The sequence below is a fragment of the Molossus molossus genome, unplaced genomic scaffold (assembly GCF_014108415.1).
Source record: "Molossus molossus isolate mMolMol1 unplaced genomic scaffold, mMolMol1.p scaffold_m16_p_10, whole genome shotgun sequence".
In the NCBI taxonomy this organism is placed as follows: Eukaryota; Metazoa; Chordata; class Mammalia; order Chiroptera; family Molossidae; genus Molossus; species Molossus molossus.
In genome coordinates this window covers 94087271-94106421 of record NW_023425345.1, presented here as the reverse complement: position 1 = coordinate 94106421, position 19151 = coordinate 94087271, and the positions used below count along the sequence as shown (strand labels likewise).

Here is a 19151-nt window from a genome sequence, read left to right as displayed (position 1 = left end):
CTACCTAAACAAAAAATGGAAAAATGTCCTCGGGTGAGGATGATAAAAAAAAAAAAAATACAAGTCACAAAGAGTATGAGTGAAAACAGGATATAAATATAGTGTAGATTTTAAAAGTACCCATCAGTCAGAAATAGCAGCACTGGGCTGTTAGGCAAGTAAGAAATAAACTTCTACTTTGTTAAGTCACAGAAAGTTTGGGGTGAGTTTTTTACCGCAGCTTGCGCTACACTAATAATACTAGTAAGGGGACACCAGGGTATATAACAGCAATATTTATTTTTTAAAATTGTCTTTTTAGCATACCACCAATAAAACGTTAGGGAATTTGACAAAAAAAAATATATATCTATATCTATATCTATATCTATATCTATATTATATATCATTCATGATAGCAGCAAATTAGGTATCTAGGAATAAATCTAGCATAGACATGTAAAGACTTGACTATGAAAAGGCATAAGATACCAATGAAGGCCATAAAAGAGAACTTAAATAAATTTCTAAATATGCCATGTTTGTAGATGACAAGACTCACTGCTGTAAAAATATCCAATTTTGCCTAAATTGGTCTATTAAAAAAAAAAATCAATGCAAATTCTTATCAAAGTCCCAAAAGGATTTTTTTATAAAAGAAATTGGTGTCATTATAAAATTCATATGACAGAATTCTAGATGATTTTGGCAAAGAACACTGAGGAGTTATTTGTTCTACTATACAGCAGAACTTAAAAGTAAAACAGTAATAAACTAGCCTAGCAATAGCAAATAGGTGAATGAAAAATTGTATAGAGCCCAAAAACAGACTCAAGCACCTATGGGAACTTACTATATTATATGGGTGGTACTATAACTGGCTTTCCACAGGAAAAAAACTAAACTAAAAATTTTTAAAAACTTTCTTTACACACACCAAACATTTCAGATACTTTGAAGACTTACATGTGCAAACAAAACTTTAACACATATAAAATGTTTCTGTTAAAATATATTCTCTCCTCCAGGATGTTTTATCAAAAGATGCACCCCATTCATACTGGCCATTTATGTTTATATTCACCCACAGAACTCAATACTCTACAAAAATTGTGTGTGTATATAAGTCTATGAGTTCTGCAAAGTTAGGAAACATATATAACCTCAATGAGTATTTTATCCACAGTGGTTAGCATAGCTTTGGAGCATGTAGTAGGTCTAGAAACAAGACGTAAATAGTGTAAAAAGCTCTAAAAAAAAAAACCCCAAATCAAACAAAATAAAGGGCAAAGTGCTAGGGGAACTAGTATTGCCTGGGAAGATTTAAGCAGGTTTCTTTATGGCCAACATGATTTGGTGTGAGCAATGAGAAAAGGGTGGAACTGTAAAAGGCAGAATTATGAAGAAAGCACTGAGAGAACAGGTTTAGCAAAAGCATGAAGGAAGGAGAATATAAATTTGAATAGTTAGATGTTTCTGGAGAGTAGAGAAAAGAAGTATAAAGGGTAGAAAGCCAGAAATATATCTAGAAACAAAACTATTGAGAATTGATTGACATACGGAGTTTCTAAAGGTTTCTAAACATAAGTGCAACATAATTAATGTTCCCAGTGAAAGTAGGAAATTTATTGCCATTGAGCAACTGGTTAGGAAAAAAAAATGTTTTCAATATACATATATATATATACCTGTATATTGGAAGGGTCATGACACATAGATAACAATGCTTGGTGGGGGGCGGAATAGGGAGGAGGGTGTCTGGGGAGGAGAGAAACATCTGTAACAAAAATAAATTAATAAAAAAAAAAAGGTCATGACAGTACTTTTACCCAGTTCACATTCAATTTAATAATCTGGATTACACTGCTCTCTCCCAAAGATGAAAAAAAGAAAATAAAAGCAAATGAAAGCAGAAACATTTGCTTTTATATAATATTATATTTCATGTTATGAGAAAGGGAACCATAGTGTTAAATAAATATTTCTTTTTATTTTTTTCCATCACCATTTATCTCCCCTCTACCCTCTTCCATCTCCATCCACCCATCTTCCCCCAGCAATCACCACACTGCTGTCCATGTTCATGAGTTCTCTCTCTTTTTTCTTTTTTTGCTCAATCAATCCCTCCACCCCAACAAACACCCCATCCCCAGAGTTGCATGCCTGCTCTCTATCTGAGTCTCTCTATTTTGCTTGTTCATTAAAAAAAAAGTTAAGAAACTTTATCTATACAATCACACTTTTATGCGAGAAATATCCTATTTTCAATGTTGTTCTTTTTACAATTTTACCCCCCAACTTCAGATTTTGACCACTGAATAAAGGTAATCAGACAATCCTGAGATTATAAATGTTTTATAAATGATCTAAGAAAATGCAAACACAAAGAAAATATAAACAAGCAAGAGAGTAAGAAAAAAACAAGAAACAATGAAAGAAAAAGAAAGATGTAGCCAAAGACAAAGGAACACAAACAGAACTACTATGTATTTGTGAGGCTTTAAAGACAACATCACACATGACGCCAGAGCCCTGATGAGGCAAATACATTTTGGTAGATCCGTTTCAGATGTGTACACTACCATCTGTGAGACTCGAACTTAATTTCGAGATCAAAAGTGTTTGCTATTTCTGCTAGCTAGTAACCACCTTGCTCTCTCTAAAAAGCAATAGTATCTCTTAGCAAAAAAAATGCATGGCCCCCACACACACTGAAAAGAAATAACTTCATTCAGGGTGGAAAATTATAGCAATGTCAACGGGGTGTTATAAGAATGTCATTATGTAGAAGAAAGGTAAAGAAGAGAGAAGGAATGGACCCAGCTACAATTGCTTTCACATGCATAGCAAAGATTTCCTCTGCTGAAAAATAAAGTTAATTTGTTTTTCCTCTGACAATGACTTATGTGTAAAATTGATGTGTACATCACAAATATTTTTCCATAGCAACTAATCCTAAAAAGGTATTTTTTATTTAATTTCTTAGACTATTAAACCAGAGAGAAAAGATAAACTCTAAACTAAATAATATTCAACCTGTTTTGAAGATCTAACTTGTATAAAAGAAACAACATAAAGCCTACTTAAAACAATCACAAAAAAAGACATTGAAGAGCCTCAGCAATTTTGAGAAAGAACAAAGATGAAGGTATCACAACACTGGATATGAAACTATACTACAAACCTGTTGTAATCCAAACAGCCTGGCACTGGCATAAGAACAGGCATATAGATCAATGGAACAGAACAGAGAGCCCAGAAATATACCCATGCCTTTATGGTCAATTAATATTTGATATAGGAAGCAAGAGCATACAATGGAATAAAGACATTCTCTTCAATAAATGGTACTGGGAAAATTGGACAGGTACATGCAAAAAAAAAAAAAAAGAAACCAGACCAACTTACACCATACACAAGAATAAACTAAAAATGGATAAAAAACTTAAATGTAAGTTGTGAAACCACAAAAATTTAGAAGAAAACATAAGTAGTAAGATCTTGTAGCAATATTTTTGCTAATATACCTCCTAGGGCAAGGGAAACAAAGGAAAAAATAAACAAATGGGACTACACCAAACTAAAAAGCTTCTGGACAGCAAAAGAAATCATTAACAAAATGAAAAGAGAACCCACTATATGGGAGAACATATTTGCCAATGATACATCTGAAATGGGGTTAATTTCCAAAGTATATAAAGAACTGATACAACTCAACACCAGAAAGACAATCAATTAAAAAATGGCAGAGGACCTGAACAGACACTTCTCCAAAGAGGACATACAGATGGCCAACAGACATATGTAAAGATGCTCATCATCACTAATCATCAGAGAAATGCAAATAAAAACCACAATGAGATATCACCTCACACACCTACCAGAATGGCTACCATCAATAAACCAAGAGCCCTGGCCGGTATGGCTCAGTTGGTTGAGCATCATGTCCTGCACCAAAAGGTCGCCAGTTCAATTCTTGGTCAGGGCACATATCCAGGTTACAGATTCGATCCCCAGTCAGGCTGCATGCAGAAGGCAACCGATAGATGTTTCTCTGTCACAATGATGTTTCTTTATCTCTCTCCTTTTCTCCCTCTCTCTTTTTCTAAAATCAATAAAAGCACTTTTTTATATATATATATATATATATTTAAAAATAAATCAACAAACAAGTGCTGGTGAGGATGTGGAGAAAAAGGAACCCTAGTGCATTGTTAGTGGGAATGCAAACTGGCACAGCCACTGTGGAAAACAGTATGGAGTTTCCTCAAAAAACTGCCTTTTGACCCAGCGATTCCACTTCTGGGAACATATCCTAAGAATCCCGAAACACCAACCAGAAAGAATATATGCACCCCTATGCTCATAGAAGCATTATTAGCAACACACAAGATCTGGAAACAGTCCAAGTGCCCATCAGTAGATGACTGAATAAAAAAGTTGTGGTACATTTACGCAATGGAAAACTATGAAGCTATAAATAAGAAGGAACTCTTATCTTTTGCAACAGCATGGATGGACCTGGGTATTATTATGCTAAGTGAAATAAGCCAGTCAGCGAAAGACAACTAACCACATTATGATCTCACTTATACGTGGAATATAATGAACAAAATAGGCATGGATACATGGAACAGACTGATTGCTGTCAGAGGGGAGGGGGATGTGGGGACTGGATGAAAGAAGGTGAAGAGATCAGGCAAAGAACATACATGCATGGACACAGACAACAGTGTGGTGAAGGCCAGAGGGAGAGGGTAGCGGGAACTGGGCGGAGGTGGGCAAAGCGGGGGAAATTGGGGGACAAGTGTAATAGTGTCAACAATAATAAAGAAAAAAGAAAAAAGATATACAGGAATTTAACCATCAGTATTGTTTATAAAATCTAGGGAGGTCATGTTTAAATAATAAATTTAAGAATGAAATGACTAAAAAATAATTAAAAAAAGAATTCAGATAGGTTTCCTCCTCCTAATGGCAGCAATAATAAGACTCCTTTCCTATACGTAAGAAGTCTGCAAAGTTCAAAGTTTCAAAATTATCATCTTTTATCATTACAGACTACATGAAAAAGGCATTGTTACACCCATTTTATAGGTAAGAAAACTGATTTCAAACAAGTTTAGTGACTTACTCAAGTAAAACTAGCCAGTTAAGTGAAGAGCGAGAATTCAACCCTAGATCTCTCCATTTCTCAGTCCAGAGCCCTTCCCACTCCACAATCTTTTCTCCACACCCTCTTGGCCTACTGTTGGTGTTTGGAAAACACTTTCTCCCTAACACACATCTCTGAGAGAAAAAGTGGTTTCTCCTTTCTTCTCTATAAACTCATCGTTTTTAATAATAATTTCTTCCAAATTAGGAGAAATAAGACATATCTAAAGCACAGACCTAAGAGGGACATTTTTAAAAATACATACTGTATGTATTTCTTTAGAAAGAATACTACTTCCATCCTGGCCAGTTTGGCTTAGCGGTGAGAGCGTTGGCCTATGGTCCAGAGAGACCCGAGTTTGGTTCCCGCTAAGGGCACGTACCTCGGTTGCAGTTTGTCCCCGGCCCTGGTTGGGTCGTGAGGGTGACAACCATTCGATGTGTCCCTTTCACATCGATGTTTCTCTCTCTCCCTCCCACTCTATCTGAAGAAAAAAAAAAGAAAGAAAGAAAGAATACTACTTCCTGGGAGATCTTAACCACTTCTCAAATGCTATCCAGTACTTGGAGTGTTTGTGGAGGCTTGACACAATTTCTACTCACCAAGGAATGTAACATTAGACAGTATGCCCCTAAGGGAAAGGGTGTTAGGATGGGAGGGCAGACCTCAGAATCTCCCATCTCATCTATATACACAGAATAGAAATAGGATGTAGGCATCTTTCTAACTGGGCTATAAAATTGCTAGCATTCTCAGTTGTCTGGTATATTCTGACACTAAAGAAAAGTCATAAACAGGACCCTGCATTTTGACTGGTTCCCTGGAGGAAGTCACACTCCTCCCTCAACATTTCATCCTCTGATGGGACATACAGTTGAAACTTTCTTTGTCAAAGAACAAAAGCTCTGCCTGACTTTTGAGCCCAGGGATCATGTCATATGCATTTATCTGTCTTCATGCCTCACTCAGTGCCTAGATACACAAAACTGGCATTGAAATTTACTGGAGAATAATTATAATTCAACTTTGTTGACAAAAATTTTTCTACTTAAGATGAATTGGGCAACTATCTAACAGCTGGCCTGTACAGGGTTTCCCAAGGTCTCACCCCTTGAGCCCATCACACACTAAAATCCTCTCAAACTAACATAGAGACAGAGAACATCCAAGATTAAAAGAAACATGAGAGTCTTGATAACCAAATGCACTGTGTAGGCCTTGTAAGTATCTTGATTTAAGCAAACTACCTGAAAACGCCATTTGGAGGCAAATAGAAATTTGAATATTAAATAAGATATAGCAAAGAGAGATTATTGTTAGGTAGAATAGCATTGTGGTTATATAAGAAAATACACTTTCTAAATTTTCAATCAAATATTTAGGGGTCTGTCATTTTCTTTTTTTGAGTTGTCCTTGCCTAGTTTTGGTATCAGGGTAATGTTGGGCTTGTAAAATGAGTTAGAAAGTATTTCTTCTTGTTCAATTTTTTTGAAAGAGTTTGCAAAGAATAGTTATTTATTCTTCTTTGAATGTTTGGTAGAATTCACTAGTGAAACAAGTATTTCACAATATTCTTGGACAATCCTTTGTATTTCTGTGGTGTCCACTGTAACTGCTCTGCTTTCATTCCTGATTTTATCTGAGTGTTTTCTCTTTTTCCATTTGAGTCTACTCAGGATTTTGTCAATTTTATTTATTTTTTCTTTCAAAAAACCAGTTGTTTCATTAATTTTTCTTTTGCCTTTTTGACCTCTATTTCATTTACTTCTACTCTAATCTTTATTATTTCCTTCCTTGTACTGTGGGCTTTAATTGTTCTGCCTTTTCCAGTTCTTCAAGTTTTAGTGTTAGATATTTATTTGAGATTCGTCTTGTTTCTTGAGCTAGGCCTGTAATGTGATAAACTTTCCTCTTAGTTCCACTTTTTCTGCGTCCCCCAAAATGTTGGTTATATTGTTGTTTTCATTTTTCTTTCTTTCTTTTTTTTTTTTTATCCTCACCCAAGGATATTTTTCCATTTTTTGTACAGATAGAGTGGGAGGGAGAGAGAGGGAGAGAGAGAGAAACCTCGACGTGAAGGGACACATCAAGTGGCTGCCACCCGCACGACCAACCAGGGCCGGGGACAAACTGCAACCGAAGTACGTGCCCTTAGCGGGAACCGAACCCGGTCTCTCCGGACCGCAGGCCGACGCTCTAACCGCTGAGCCAAACTGGCCAGGGCTGTTTTCATTTTTCTATATGTATCTTTTGAGCTCTTATTTCTTCTTTGACCTCATAGTTGTTCAGCAGATTGGTGTTTAATCTCCACATATTGGTAGTTTGTCCACCATTCTTCTTGTAGCTACATTTCAGTTTCATAACGCTGTGGTTGGAAAATATGCTTCGTATGATTTAATCTTCTTAAATTTATTGAAACTAGTTTTGTACCCCAACATACGATTTATCCTGGAGAATGTTCTGTGTGCACTTAAGAAGAATATATACAGTGGAACCTCAGTTCTCAAGCTTAATTCATTCTGGAAGGCTGTTCGAAAACCGAAGCATTTTTTTCCCATTAGAAATTATGTAAACTGAATTCATCCATTCCAGATTCCCAAAATGATTCCGTTTTAACCTTTCTTCTGTACCGTGCATTACTTTCAAAATTGTAGAAACCATAGTATTCTTTTTTTTAATGCTTCCCCCCACTTAAGCTTTATGTTATAATTGTTTAATGCCTTATTCTGAAATAGAATTGCAGTTTCCTGCTTCCATCTATCATCTTACTCTCAGTTTTGCATTCTTTTATCTTTTTGTTTCTGGTAGAAGAGCCCTTTAAACATTTCTTGTAGTTTAGGTCTTGTGGTGGTAAATTTCCTCAGCATTGGTGTTTGGAAAACCTTTTATTTCTCCTTCATAACTAAAAAAATAACTTTGCTGGATATATTATTCTTGGCTGGTGGTTTCTTTCAATATTTTGAATATTTGAAGCCACTCTCTCCTAGCTTGAAAGGTTTCTCCTGAGAAATCCATTGAAAATTCCTTATAGGTTACTGTCTTTTGTCTCTTGGCTACCTTGAGAATTCTTTTTTAGTTTTTTTAATCCTCACCCGAGGACATTTTTCCATTTTTTGTTCAGATAGAGTGGGAGGGAGAAAGAGGAAGAGAGAGAGAGAAACATCGACGTGAAAGGGACACATCGAGTGGCTGCTACCCGCACGACCCAACCAGGGCTGGTGACAAACTGCAACCGAGGTACATGCCCTTAGCGGGAACTGAACCCAGGTCTCTGGACCGCAGGCTGACACTTTAACTGCTGAGCCAAACCGGCCAGGGCTATCTGGCAATTTTTAAAGATCCAACATAGCATATTGTAGATGATACATTGTAAAGACTGTGTATTCCACTATTTTCTTCTGAACAGCAATGATTTTTAGTCTAATAGGCAATTCAGTTAATAGTTGATCTTGACCATGTATAGGCTTTGGATTTACCCTTTCTTAGGGTGATCTGCTGAAAGCTCAGGGTATTTCTCAACCTCTCTATCTTGGTGGGACTCATCCTCCAAATTCTACCTTCCCTACAGACTTTCTTGGGGCTTTAAGTTTTGTTAAGCTAGGTCTGTAGTAGGCTTTACTATAGGTCATGATCCCTACTCCTAAACCCTAGCTTTTCTGTTATTGCGGCAAAACGTCTGAAGTTTTAACAAGGATTTTGCTACTCTAACTGGGTTATAAGTCCAAATTCCCCAGTATTGCTCTATTTCTAGTATCACAATTCCTCTTTCATCCCCATATCAGCCAATCTCTGCTAAGGCTTGGATAGTCTCATCCAGTAAATGTGCCTAGCCCTCAGCCAAGAATTCATGGACAGCCGACCAGCAACTTCTTCTGATATCTGACCAGCAACTTCTTCTCAATATACTGTTTTTATATGTTACTTTTCTGATTTACTCAATGTTTACAACTACAACATCAAAGGATCTGAGGAGGTCACCTACTCAAAGAACTATATAATTTTTAAAACTAAAGGGATCTTAGCAATTTAGGAAATTCTTTCATTTCAGAATGAAAAGTCTACAGACCTGAAAAATTAAGTGAATTGGATTTTCAGTTGTATCATGTTTTACATATATTCAGCCTCATCACTTTCAAAGAGTTTTCATTATTTCATCTCACAACAACCTCATAAGGGGGTTCTAAGTATTATTATCCCTGTTTTATAGGTAAGCAAATTGGCTCAAAATGTAAACATATCCTTTGCTACAAAAAGCATCTTATAATACTCTTGTACTCAGGATCCTCTGATAGAAAAAAGTTATGATTAAATGGATGAATTACTATCTTCAACATTCAAAGCTTGAGGGAAGTTTTACCCATTTACAGAATGAGTAACTACCTATATGGTATTCTCTGAGGAATGCTGAAAGGGAAGATATTGAAAGGAAAAGATTAAAAAAAAAAAATCCTAAACCCCAAATACCTCTCATACTGGTATATTAACAGATTTTACTACAATGGGTATTGCAACTAGGTTAAGACATTAGGTTACCTACCTGTAAGAGTTAACCTTTTTATTGATTCATATATATTTAACAGAAGAGACTAGCCTTGACCCTCCACCTCCATTAGAGGAAAAAATTAAAAGAATAAAAAATAGGTAAGTAGTAATCCCACCCCTTTCTCCTTTGGGAGAAATAATGACCTATAGTCTTTTTTTGTTTTCATCCTCACCTGAGGACATTTTTTTTGCATTTATCTTCAGATAGAGTGGGAGGGAGAGATGGAGGAAGAGAGAGAGAGAGAAACATCGATGTGAGAGAGACACATTGAGTGGTTGCCACTCACGCGACCCCAACTGGGGCAGGGACAAACTGCAACTGAGGTATGTGCCTTTAGCAGTAACTGAACATGAGACTCTCCAGTCCGTGGGCTGACGCTCTAACCACTGAGCCAAACCAGCCACTGACCTATATTCTTAATTTCATCCCTGCACAGGTAAGGACATTCTGCCACACAAACCATATGTTGATAGGGAGAGACGAAGAATTATAAAACCTGGAAAAGAGAGGTACTTTGGGGACCTTTATCAGAAAAGCTCAGTTCTTCACTTGTACTTAAAGATTACTCTAGCCATTTGAGCCTTTTTTAAATGAAAACATCATTAGAGAGCATAATTTATAAAGAATGTGGTTTCTTCTGTTTGAAAGTTGCATCTGACCCTAAATGGCTAAAAGGTAGAATAGACTTAGGTTTTAAGGGAGGAGAAAAGGGAAGAAATATTTAGGGAATTTGTAATTGATTACAATTTAGGTCAGAAGAAAATAAAAATATTTGAAAAAAATATTTGTAACACATGTTGCTTCATCTTGTAAGAAGCTGAGCCATCATAATCAATGTTTAGAAGCTGGAAGAGCCCAGCCAGCGTGGCTCAGTAGATTGAGCATTGTCCCATGGACTGAGAGGTCCCAGTTTGACTCCTAGTCAGGGCACATGCCCAGGTTATGGGCTCGATCCCCAGTAGGGGGTATACAGGAGGCGGCCAATCAATGTTTTTCTCTCATATCAATGTTTCCATCTCTCTCTTTCTCCCTTCCATTCTCTCTCTAAAAAAAAAAAGAAGCAGGAAGAGGTAAGGAACTTTAACAGTTACTACATTTAATAAACACATTTATACCACTGTCCTATAACAACTCAGAGCTCCAAATAAACTACTAGTTCTGATGAGAAAAGATGTTAGGAACGGTTGAGATCACATGTTCTATAAGGTGGAGACCATAAGAAAATTGGATATCAGGATAGAAAAAGAGAAACTAAAGAATTAACCAAGACTAAGGAGAAAATCTCAAAGTCCCAAGGGATAGTTAATTATAGATAATACAAATGTTGCTTTATAATTTTAATTATGACTAGTCCCACTAGTGTTGTTTGTTTATAGCTATAGTATACAGAATACTTTTTCTTTTTCTTTTTTTTCAATTCAAGTGTAGGCAATTTTTATATTCATTTATGTGATTTCCTACAGACTATTTAAAACTTAGTATTTTAGGTCACTGTGAAAAATGCTTCCAACTCCACTTAAAGTCCTATATCATTTGTCTAATGACTCCAAAGGCATTTGGTGGAATTATAAATAAGTGTGGCTTTACAAAAAGTACACATGTTTATATCATTGCTAGGCTATAATTCGCATAATTATTTTCAATTTCTGGTTAATTTGGAAGACCATTATAAATCCGCAATTGGGTTTTTTTTAGATGCCAGCAACTCTACAATAAATTTTAAAATGAAATACTGCAGGATATCGTGAAATAAAATAATTTAAAATAAACTGTTTTAATTATTCAAGGTATAATAGATTGATCACCTAATTATTCCAATCCCAAAGAGTCTAAACTTTTTCCAGTAACCATTTTATATAGCTTTCGTAGTCCTAAGCATATTCTACTTTTTTCTCTTAACAGGCAAGAGTTTTTTAAATGTCAGAATTCAGATTATATTATTGGTCACTTTTAATGTACACGTAAAAATTTATGTTCTGTTTGTGGGAAGTTAGATCTTTCTTTAGCCAAAAGGCATCTCAAGAGTATATCATTTAGCCCACAGAGGTTTGGATTTCTCTGCCAACTTTAACAATGGGATGCTACTTATCAAACAGCTCTGGATTCTCAAAGGAACTAAAGAGCGCTTCTACCACTTCCCCTAACAAACCAGTTCTCAGAGTAGTCAAATTCATAGTTTGATAAAAATTTTATTCCAAATAAAAAATTAGTTTTTTAAGTTTTATCTGTAATGCCAACACAGGGTGAGACTGTAGTAGGAGTTGAAATGCAGGGTAGTTAAAAAATAAGTCAGCTCATCCAGAAATTTTTTTTTTTTTATCCTCACCCGAGGACATTTTTCCATTTTTTGTACAGACAGAGTGGGAGAGAGAGAGAGGGAGAGAGAGAGGGAAACATCAATGTGAAAGGGACACATCAAGTGGCTGCCACCCGCACGACCAACCAGAGCCGGGGACAAACTGCAACCAAGGTACATGCCCTTAGCGGGAACCGAACCCGGGTCTCTCCGGACCGCAGGTGGACACTCTAACTGCTGAGCCAAACCGGCCAGGGCTCATCTAGAAATTTTAATACTAAAGCTCATAAACTGAACTGATAACTCAAAGTTTATTATGGTTGTTAGAGCAGGTCTTTATTATTTCCCCCCTTCTCCCATTCATCCTTTCTTTCTTAGGGAAAGGGGCTAACATGAAAGTGGAATAAAAATAATGGCTAACAAAACCACAGCATGAGGAAAAGAAGAATTGATGTGGGAACTGCCAATAAAAACATTCCTTCTCTTTAGGGCTAGCTAACCAACTCGCATGTTTCTATTGAATAATCACTGGCAGGCAACCAAGTGAACAGTTTCACATCTCCCCAAACTTAAGGCCACCATTTTTCTGTAACAGATACTCAAAAATTATAATCATAAATGCTAGGGATGGAAAAAAACTATTAAGACATTCCTTTTGGTTTGACTAGGTCAGTATTATTCTGAAAAACTAGATTATTCTAGTGCTTTACTGAAGAATTTTCTATACAAATGGGCCAACAGCCTTTTCCTCATGAAAGACATCTTATTCCAGATTCAGAGTCACATGTATGCATGTTTTGGTCTCCTTTGCACATTGCATTGCCCTCATATTTCTTCTTCTATATTTCAAGTTCTCTGGTTATAAATGAACATGTCCTTTCACTTGTTCAATTATCAATAATTAACAATGTAAATATTTAAAATATGGTGGTTTCTGCCATGATTACAGAGTGAGAAATATGGTTGTCATTGCCTCGCCAAAAGTAAGATACTACCTTTCTCCTTTTAAATTTTGCTTAAATACTTTTCTGTTTTCCTACAAATCATCACCAGAAAATACTTATACAAGCTAATAATGCCCATTATTAAGTGTTCCCTGTGCCAGGCACTGTGCTCAGTTCTATATATTAATGCTTTCTTATGTTATTGTCATGAAAACTGTATGAAGCAGAAACAATTATTATTACCATTTTAAAAATGAGCAGACTGAGGTAGAGAGAGGTTAAACAACTCGATGAAGCCATAGAGCTCAAGGTAGCGGAGTCAGAATTCACTCAGGTTCTTTGATTCTGGGAAGTATGCTCTTAGTAGTTGCCATAAGTAATTAGAGGTAGATATCATGCAGAACTACTTGAAGGGAGCAAACTGTTTGTAAATTGACATTAGAATGAAGTAAATTCTGAGCAAAGTTGTAGAAATTGAGACACCCACAACCTTGGACAGATGATTAGCACAACTTGTTCAATATAGAGAGAGAGGAGCCCCGAATATAGCAGGAAAATGCCTATTTCATTGGTCAGCTTCATAGTGAAAAGGAATAGAAAGTTCACTACCAGAACCCACAATATGCCATTCATAGTGTTTTGTGTATTATTATGCTTAGGTTAACTGTATAGTTTTCAACTGAGGTTTCATTAATCATTACTTTACACTTACTTATATGCCAAACTTGAAAAAACTACATTTAAAAAATAGGGTTTTAATTCACTGTTCTAGATGAAAAGAACAGACTAACAATTGCTCCCCATACGGGGTAAAACTAAGTGGCTTGCTTTACAGGGCAGTACAAACACAGATTATCTGCTGAGAACCACCACTCTCTAGAGGATTAGGCCTAAAGCGCTGAAGTAATTTATTAAAAGGAAGGTATTAAACAACCATGATAAGTCTAAAAACGAAAGACAGAAATGGGGGAAATTTAAGTGCAAATTAAAGCATGAACTACTTTAAAACTTTAAGTTAGGTCCTGGACAGTTTAGTTCAGCAGTTAGAGTGCCAGCCTGTGGACCAATGAGTCCTGGGTTTGATTCTGACCAAGAGCATGTACCTCGGTTGCAGTTCATCCCTGGCCCTGGTGGGATCATGCGGGAGGCAACCAGTCAATGTATCCCTCTCTCACATTGATGTTCCCCTCTCCCTCTCTCTCTCTTCCTTCTTCCCACTCTATCTGATGATAAATAGAAAGATATCCTCAGGTGAGGATAAAAGACAAACAAAACAAAACAAAGCAAACTTTAAGATGGTAAACCTGAACAACACAAAACTTGTGGAAAATCTAAGAACATCATGATGCCACAGTAATAAATCCTGAGCAACTGAAGAAAGTGACATAAGAGATATGTCATCTGTTGGAGACAGGTTTTTACATTTCTAGAACTCTTATTAATGCTTATTAAATTTCTATACCACCTATACAAACTTCTCTATATACTTTAACCCTAACCCTAACCCCAAACCCATGCCTTATTGTATATAAGTGCTTGATCCTACCAAAAAATGTTTTACTAATCATAGTATTTTTCAGAAATGTAATCTCGAACCTAAGTTGGCAAGGGAAGTTCATAATAGAGTTTAGCGCTGTGGTACAAAAAAAAAAAAAATTACACACAATTCCTTTTGCATGGTTTAAAGTCAGGCATTCTTTAAAAAATTATTTTATATCTTTTAAAAGTCCTAATAATAAAAGAAAATTCTTATACAAATACACCACTATCTTGCTATAAATAATCATTTGAACTGAGTGGGAAAGATTTGACAAGTAAAATCAAGATATTAATACACAGAGAAAATAAAACAAACAAAATATACACATATACACTGTTGCTTTAGCAGAACCAGCTTCTGTTTACAAAAATTACATATGATACCATGTTTTCCCCTGAAGTATATCTATCTTTCTTTCATTTTCTTAATTATTTTAAGCCCTGATTTAATTTTCTTTTCAACTGTATCTTCTATCATGTTCTAAGAATGGTTCCGACCTCTTCAAATCAATGATTTTACTGTTTCTCACCTAAGAGTTATCTCTCCTACTCCACCTCCAAAATATCAAGCTTTGAGTTATACTACGAATGACAAAAAACTTGTCTTATACTTCTTTCACTAATTTGTTCCTAAGAGCACATTTGTAGATATTTCTCTAATGATGATACTCTGAACCCTAACCTCTCCCTATTCCCCTAGCATATCAATCTATTTCTGCTTCAAATATTCATTACTTCCAAGACCATATCATCTGTAATGCTTTGCTATAAGGTTAGAATCTCTTAACCTTGCACTGTGACCTACTGATCTGTAAGCACAGGTGACACCACAACATGTGCATCCTCAATTCCTGGGTTGCTGTCGTGATATCACAGTAATCATGTATCATGAAAATTCATACTAAGGTATGCTGGCATTCAACATTCATTGATACTTCAAAGTGGTAAAAAAAAAAAAAGAAGATATAATGATAGCTTAAAGCACTAGCTGGGCTGAGAAAAGTTTGTTTACATTAGGTCAGAGATTGTATATTTATGCAGAGAAGAAGGAACTAATAGAAAGTGAGCAAGGACTATGTCAGAAAAAAAACTAATGGAGAAAGACTGCAGAGGAGGGACCAGTGCTTAAAATCTGTGACAAAGGTGAAAAGCTAGCCCTATGAAGAAGAATATCTCCTCTGAGACAGAAGAGAAGGGAAAAAAACATACAGATAACTGCTGAGGTAAAGGTAACTGAGGGGGGAGGAAGGGGGAAAAGGAGAAACATCTGTAACAAAAATAAATTAATTAATTAAAATAATAATAATAATAATAATAATAATAATAAAAAGGTAACAAGGATCCCAGTTAAAATGAGAGCAGGATAATTAGGTGGGGTTGAGGGTTGGGAATAATAAAGGAGACAATATTACTGGACTTTCAAAAGAGATACTCTGAAAAGGAGGATCCAGAATCTTTTAGTCACAGAGAAAAAAAAGAAGCATCTATTATGTACTGTGTGTGTGTGTGTGTGTGTGTGTGTGTGTGTGTATAACAAAAGATTATTATCTCAGAAAACCAGAAGATGTGGGTGGGGTAAGTAGGAAAATAATGTATAGCAAAATTTTGCTAAAAGTGACCATTTTGTCAAAATTGACTGGTGAGTATGATAAAATGTTAATTGTTAAATATGGGAGATAGGTGTATGGAAGTTCATTATACTATCCTCTCCACTTCTGTGTACCTTTGGAAATGTTTATAATAAAGAAATATTTTTAAAAATTGCCTAGCTGTCATACGATGTCAGGACCAATAGTCATCTCAAGAGGTTTAACAATTTGACAAAACTTTCCAGAAGATTTCAGGAATTTCAGATACGGAATTGGATACAGATACATACACTACGAGACTTTAAAATTCAAAGAAGAGGAGTAGAATATAATTCTATTGGACCAGGATTTGTTCCAAATTTGTTCTAGGGAGTGAAAAATACCAGTTAGCATTAAAAGTGGGCTAAGAGTGCCAGGGCTAATAAACTGGGCCAGAATAAGAAATCAATGAGGAAAAGTTCTTCTGCGTAGTGCATGTATGAAGAATTAGATTTAAAACACTTACTTCATCTCCAGAACTTCCTCTAAGTGTTTCCTTCTCTCTGCTCGAAGATTGGTCAAATGAGTTTCCTTTTCTGCCAGAGACTGTTGAGTAGAGGACAGCTTTGCTTTCATGGACTCCAGTTCCTGCTTTACTTTCTCCATGGCCATCAGTAACTCCTCCACCTGTGACAGATATGGAAAAGAGAAAACTGAATCTCTTGATCAGTCCCAGTCAGAGGACTGGGCAATGGGCAACTCCTGGGTCCACAAAATTGAATGCACGCACACATCGACTGCTGCACTCTTTCTGGATCAGGCATATATATCAAGAAGACATAGAAAATAATAAAGTAAATCTCTGATCATCCCTCCACTATAATTCTTTTCAGTTTCAGTCAGAAAGAACTTCATTTTGTTTTTGATAAATGCAAGGATATACACGTTCAGGAAGGGACTCTCTGTCATGGACAATCCCTTTTAAAGAATTTATTTAGAAATGGCCCAGGAATTTCCATGGAAATAACAATACAACACAGATAAAAATATAAAGAACAAAATCACAATAAATATTTACAGAAGAATTTTAGGAAATAAGAGACATAAACTTGATAGCAACAGATTTAGTATAAATGTAAATGGTATTTCCTGTTTACACCATGAAAAAGAAATTATTTTTAAAGAAACAGAATGGAATCAGGTAATTTCTTGCTCTAAAGGCAGAAGTAGAGTTCTTTTCAAGGAAGGCAGGAATAAAATATATATAAAATCAGATAAAGAGAAGACAGAATGCTTAAAAAAGACCTGAAAAAAACACTCAGAAGATGACGACAGAATACTAAATCATGAAAAACTGAGAGTTAAATATGCACTTTACACTTATTTCCACTTACTCTGGGTGGTTCCCGAATCAGATTTAAATAAACATGTTCATATTAATTCGGAAGCAGAAAATATTTTGATAAATTACGTTATTACCCAAAACTAACTTCAACCAGTAATCAACCAGTCAACTGCACCAATCACGTGAGTTTTTCAGGTGGCTGCTTGCCACGAAATAATTTTGGTGACCATAAATTTTTTCAGAGGTAGAGGTGAGTGAAGGCAGAGATAGGGGACCTGCCATTCATTGACTCCCAATTTGTGTAACAGTAAAACTGAGAGGCCTCTGGAGGCAAAACTGCAGTATAACAAATCAGAGTTGTTAACAGACCCCTTTAGTGCCTCATACCTAACCAAAGTCTCCATGTTGACTGGTAACAGCTGCTAAACACTGATAATAAACAGATAATTTGGGCTTTTGCTTCTTTGTGTATCCTTTCAGAAGTCATTAACTGAATGTTCTCAGCTAATAGCATCTTCAGTCCCAGTTGCTGTGAGAATATACATATTCATATCCCAGATATGTATTCCTATATCTGCTACCTTTGCATAAACATGTATCACTGTCCACCCTTTTGAAAACTGCCAAATAAAGATGATTTCATTTTAACAGTTTAATGCATATAAAATCTTATCTAAAACTGAATTGAACTGATATATCAAGGTATGTTCTTATGACACAAAATCAGTAATGGACTGCACCTTTTATACAAGCTCTAATAAAGTGTGGAATGTGTCCATCTTTTATGAACTTATCTTAAACTATCTCAAAAAAATCTCCCTTCCATAACGTCTTTCACTACCCTAGGCAAGAAATAGGTATCAATTTCTTATATAACTTGGAGACACATTCTGCACATACACAAGCAATCATGTATAAATAACCTATTTTCCCCTTTCTATACAAAAGAAGGCCCACTCTACACATACTCAATATCTAAACTTTTTATTGGAATACAACATAAACACAGAAAAATACACAAATAATAAGTGTAAAACTTGAAGAGTTTTCTCAAAACGAATAAGCCTATGTAATCAGCACAGATCAATAAACGGAACATTACCCAGTACCCCAGAAAACCCCTCATATTCCCTTTCCAGATAAAGAGTAATTATAATTATTATTCTAATACTCTACATTAGTTTTGCCTATTTGTTGTTGTTTTTTTATCCATACCCGAGGACATTTTTCCATTTTTTGTTCAGATAGAGTGGGATGGAGAGAGAGGAAGAGAGAGAGAGGAACATCGACATGAAAGGGACACATCAAGTGGCTGCCTCCCGCACGACCCAACTGGGGCCAGGGACAAACTGCAACTGAGATACATGCCCTTAGCGGGAACCGAACCCAGGTCTCTCTGGACCACAGGCTGATGCTCCAACTGCTGAGCCAAACCGGCCAGGGTTTGCCTATTTGTTTTAATTTTATACAAATGAAATTACATAGTATATAATTCTTTTCACTCAGTGTTATGTCCATGAGATTCATACATGTTGTTGGGTATAATTATAGTTTTATAATTTTCATAACTGCATGATATTCCACTGTGCAAGGATAGCAAAACTTACTGAAGACACTTTTCATTAAAAAAAGTTTTTTATTTTAATGGAGTTTAATTTTTTCCTTTACATTCAGTTTTTTTTCTTCTTCTTCTTTTAAATCCTCACCAGAGGATATGTTTCTACTGATTTGGGGGGCGGAGGAGATGGAGAAAGAGAGAGGGAAAGGTCAATGTGAGACAGA

At 35.8% G+C, this 19151-nt stretch overlaps 1 protein-coding gene across 1 annotated transcript in view; it reads right to left on the bottom strand.

Annotated features, from left to right (window-relative positions):
- Nucleotides 1-19151, bottom strand: part of ERC1 (ELKS/RAB6-interacting/CAST family member 1) — a 489747-nt gene that overhangs the window by 237115 nt on the left and 233481 nt on the right. The window contains exon 16 of the mRNA XM_036251762.1: nt 16551-16711. Within this exon, the coding sequence (XP_036107655.1) occupies nt 16551-16711 (161 nt within the window). The remainder of the gene's footprint in view (nt 1-16550; nt 16712-19151) is intronic.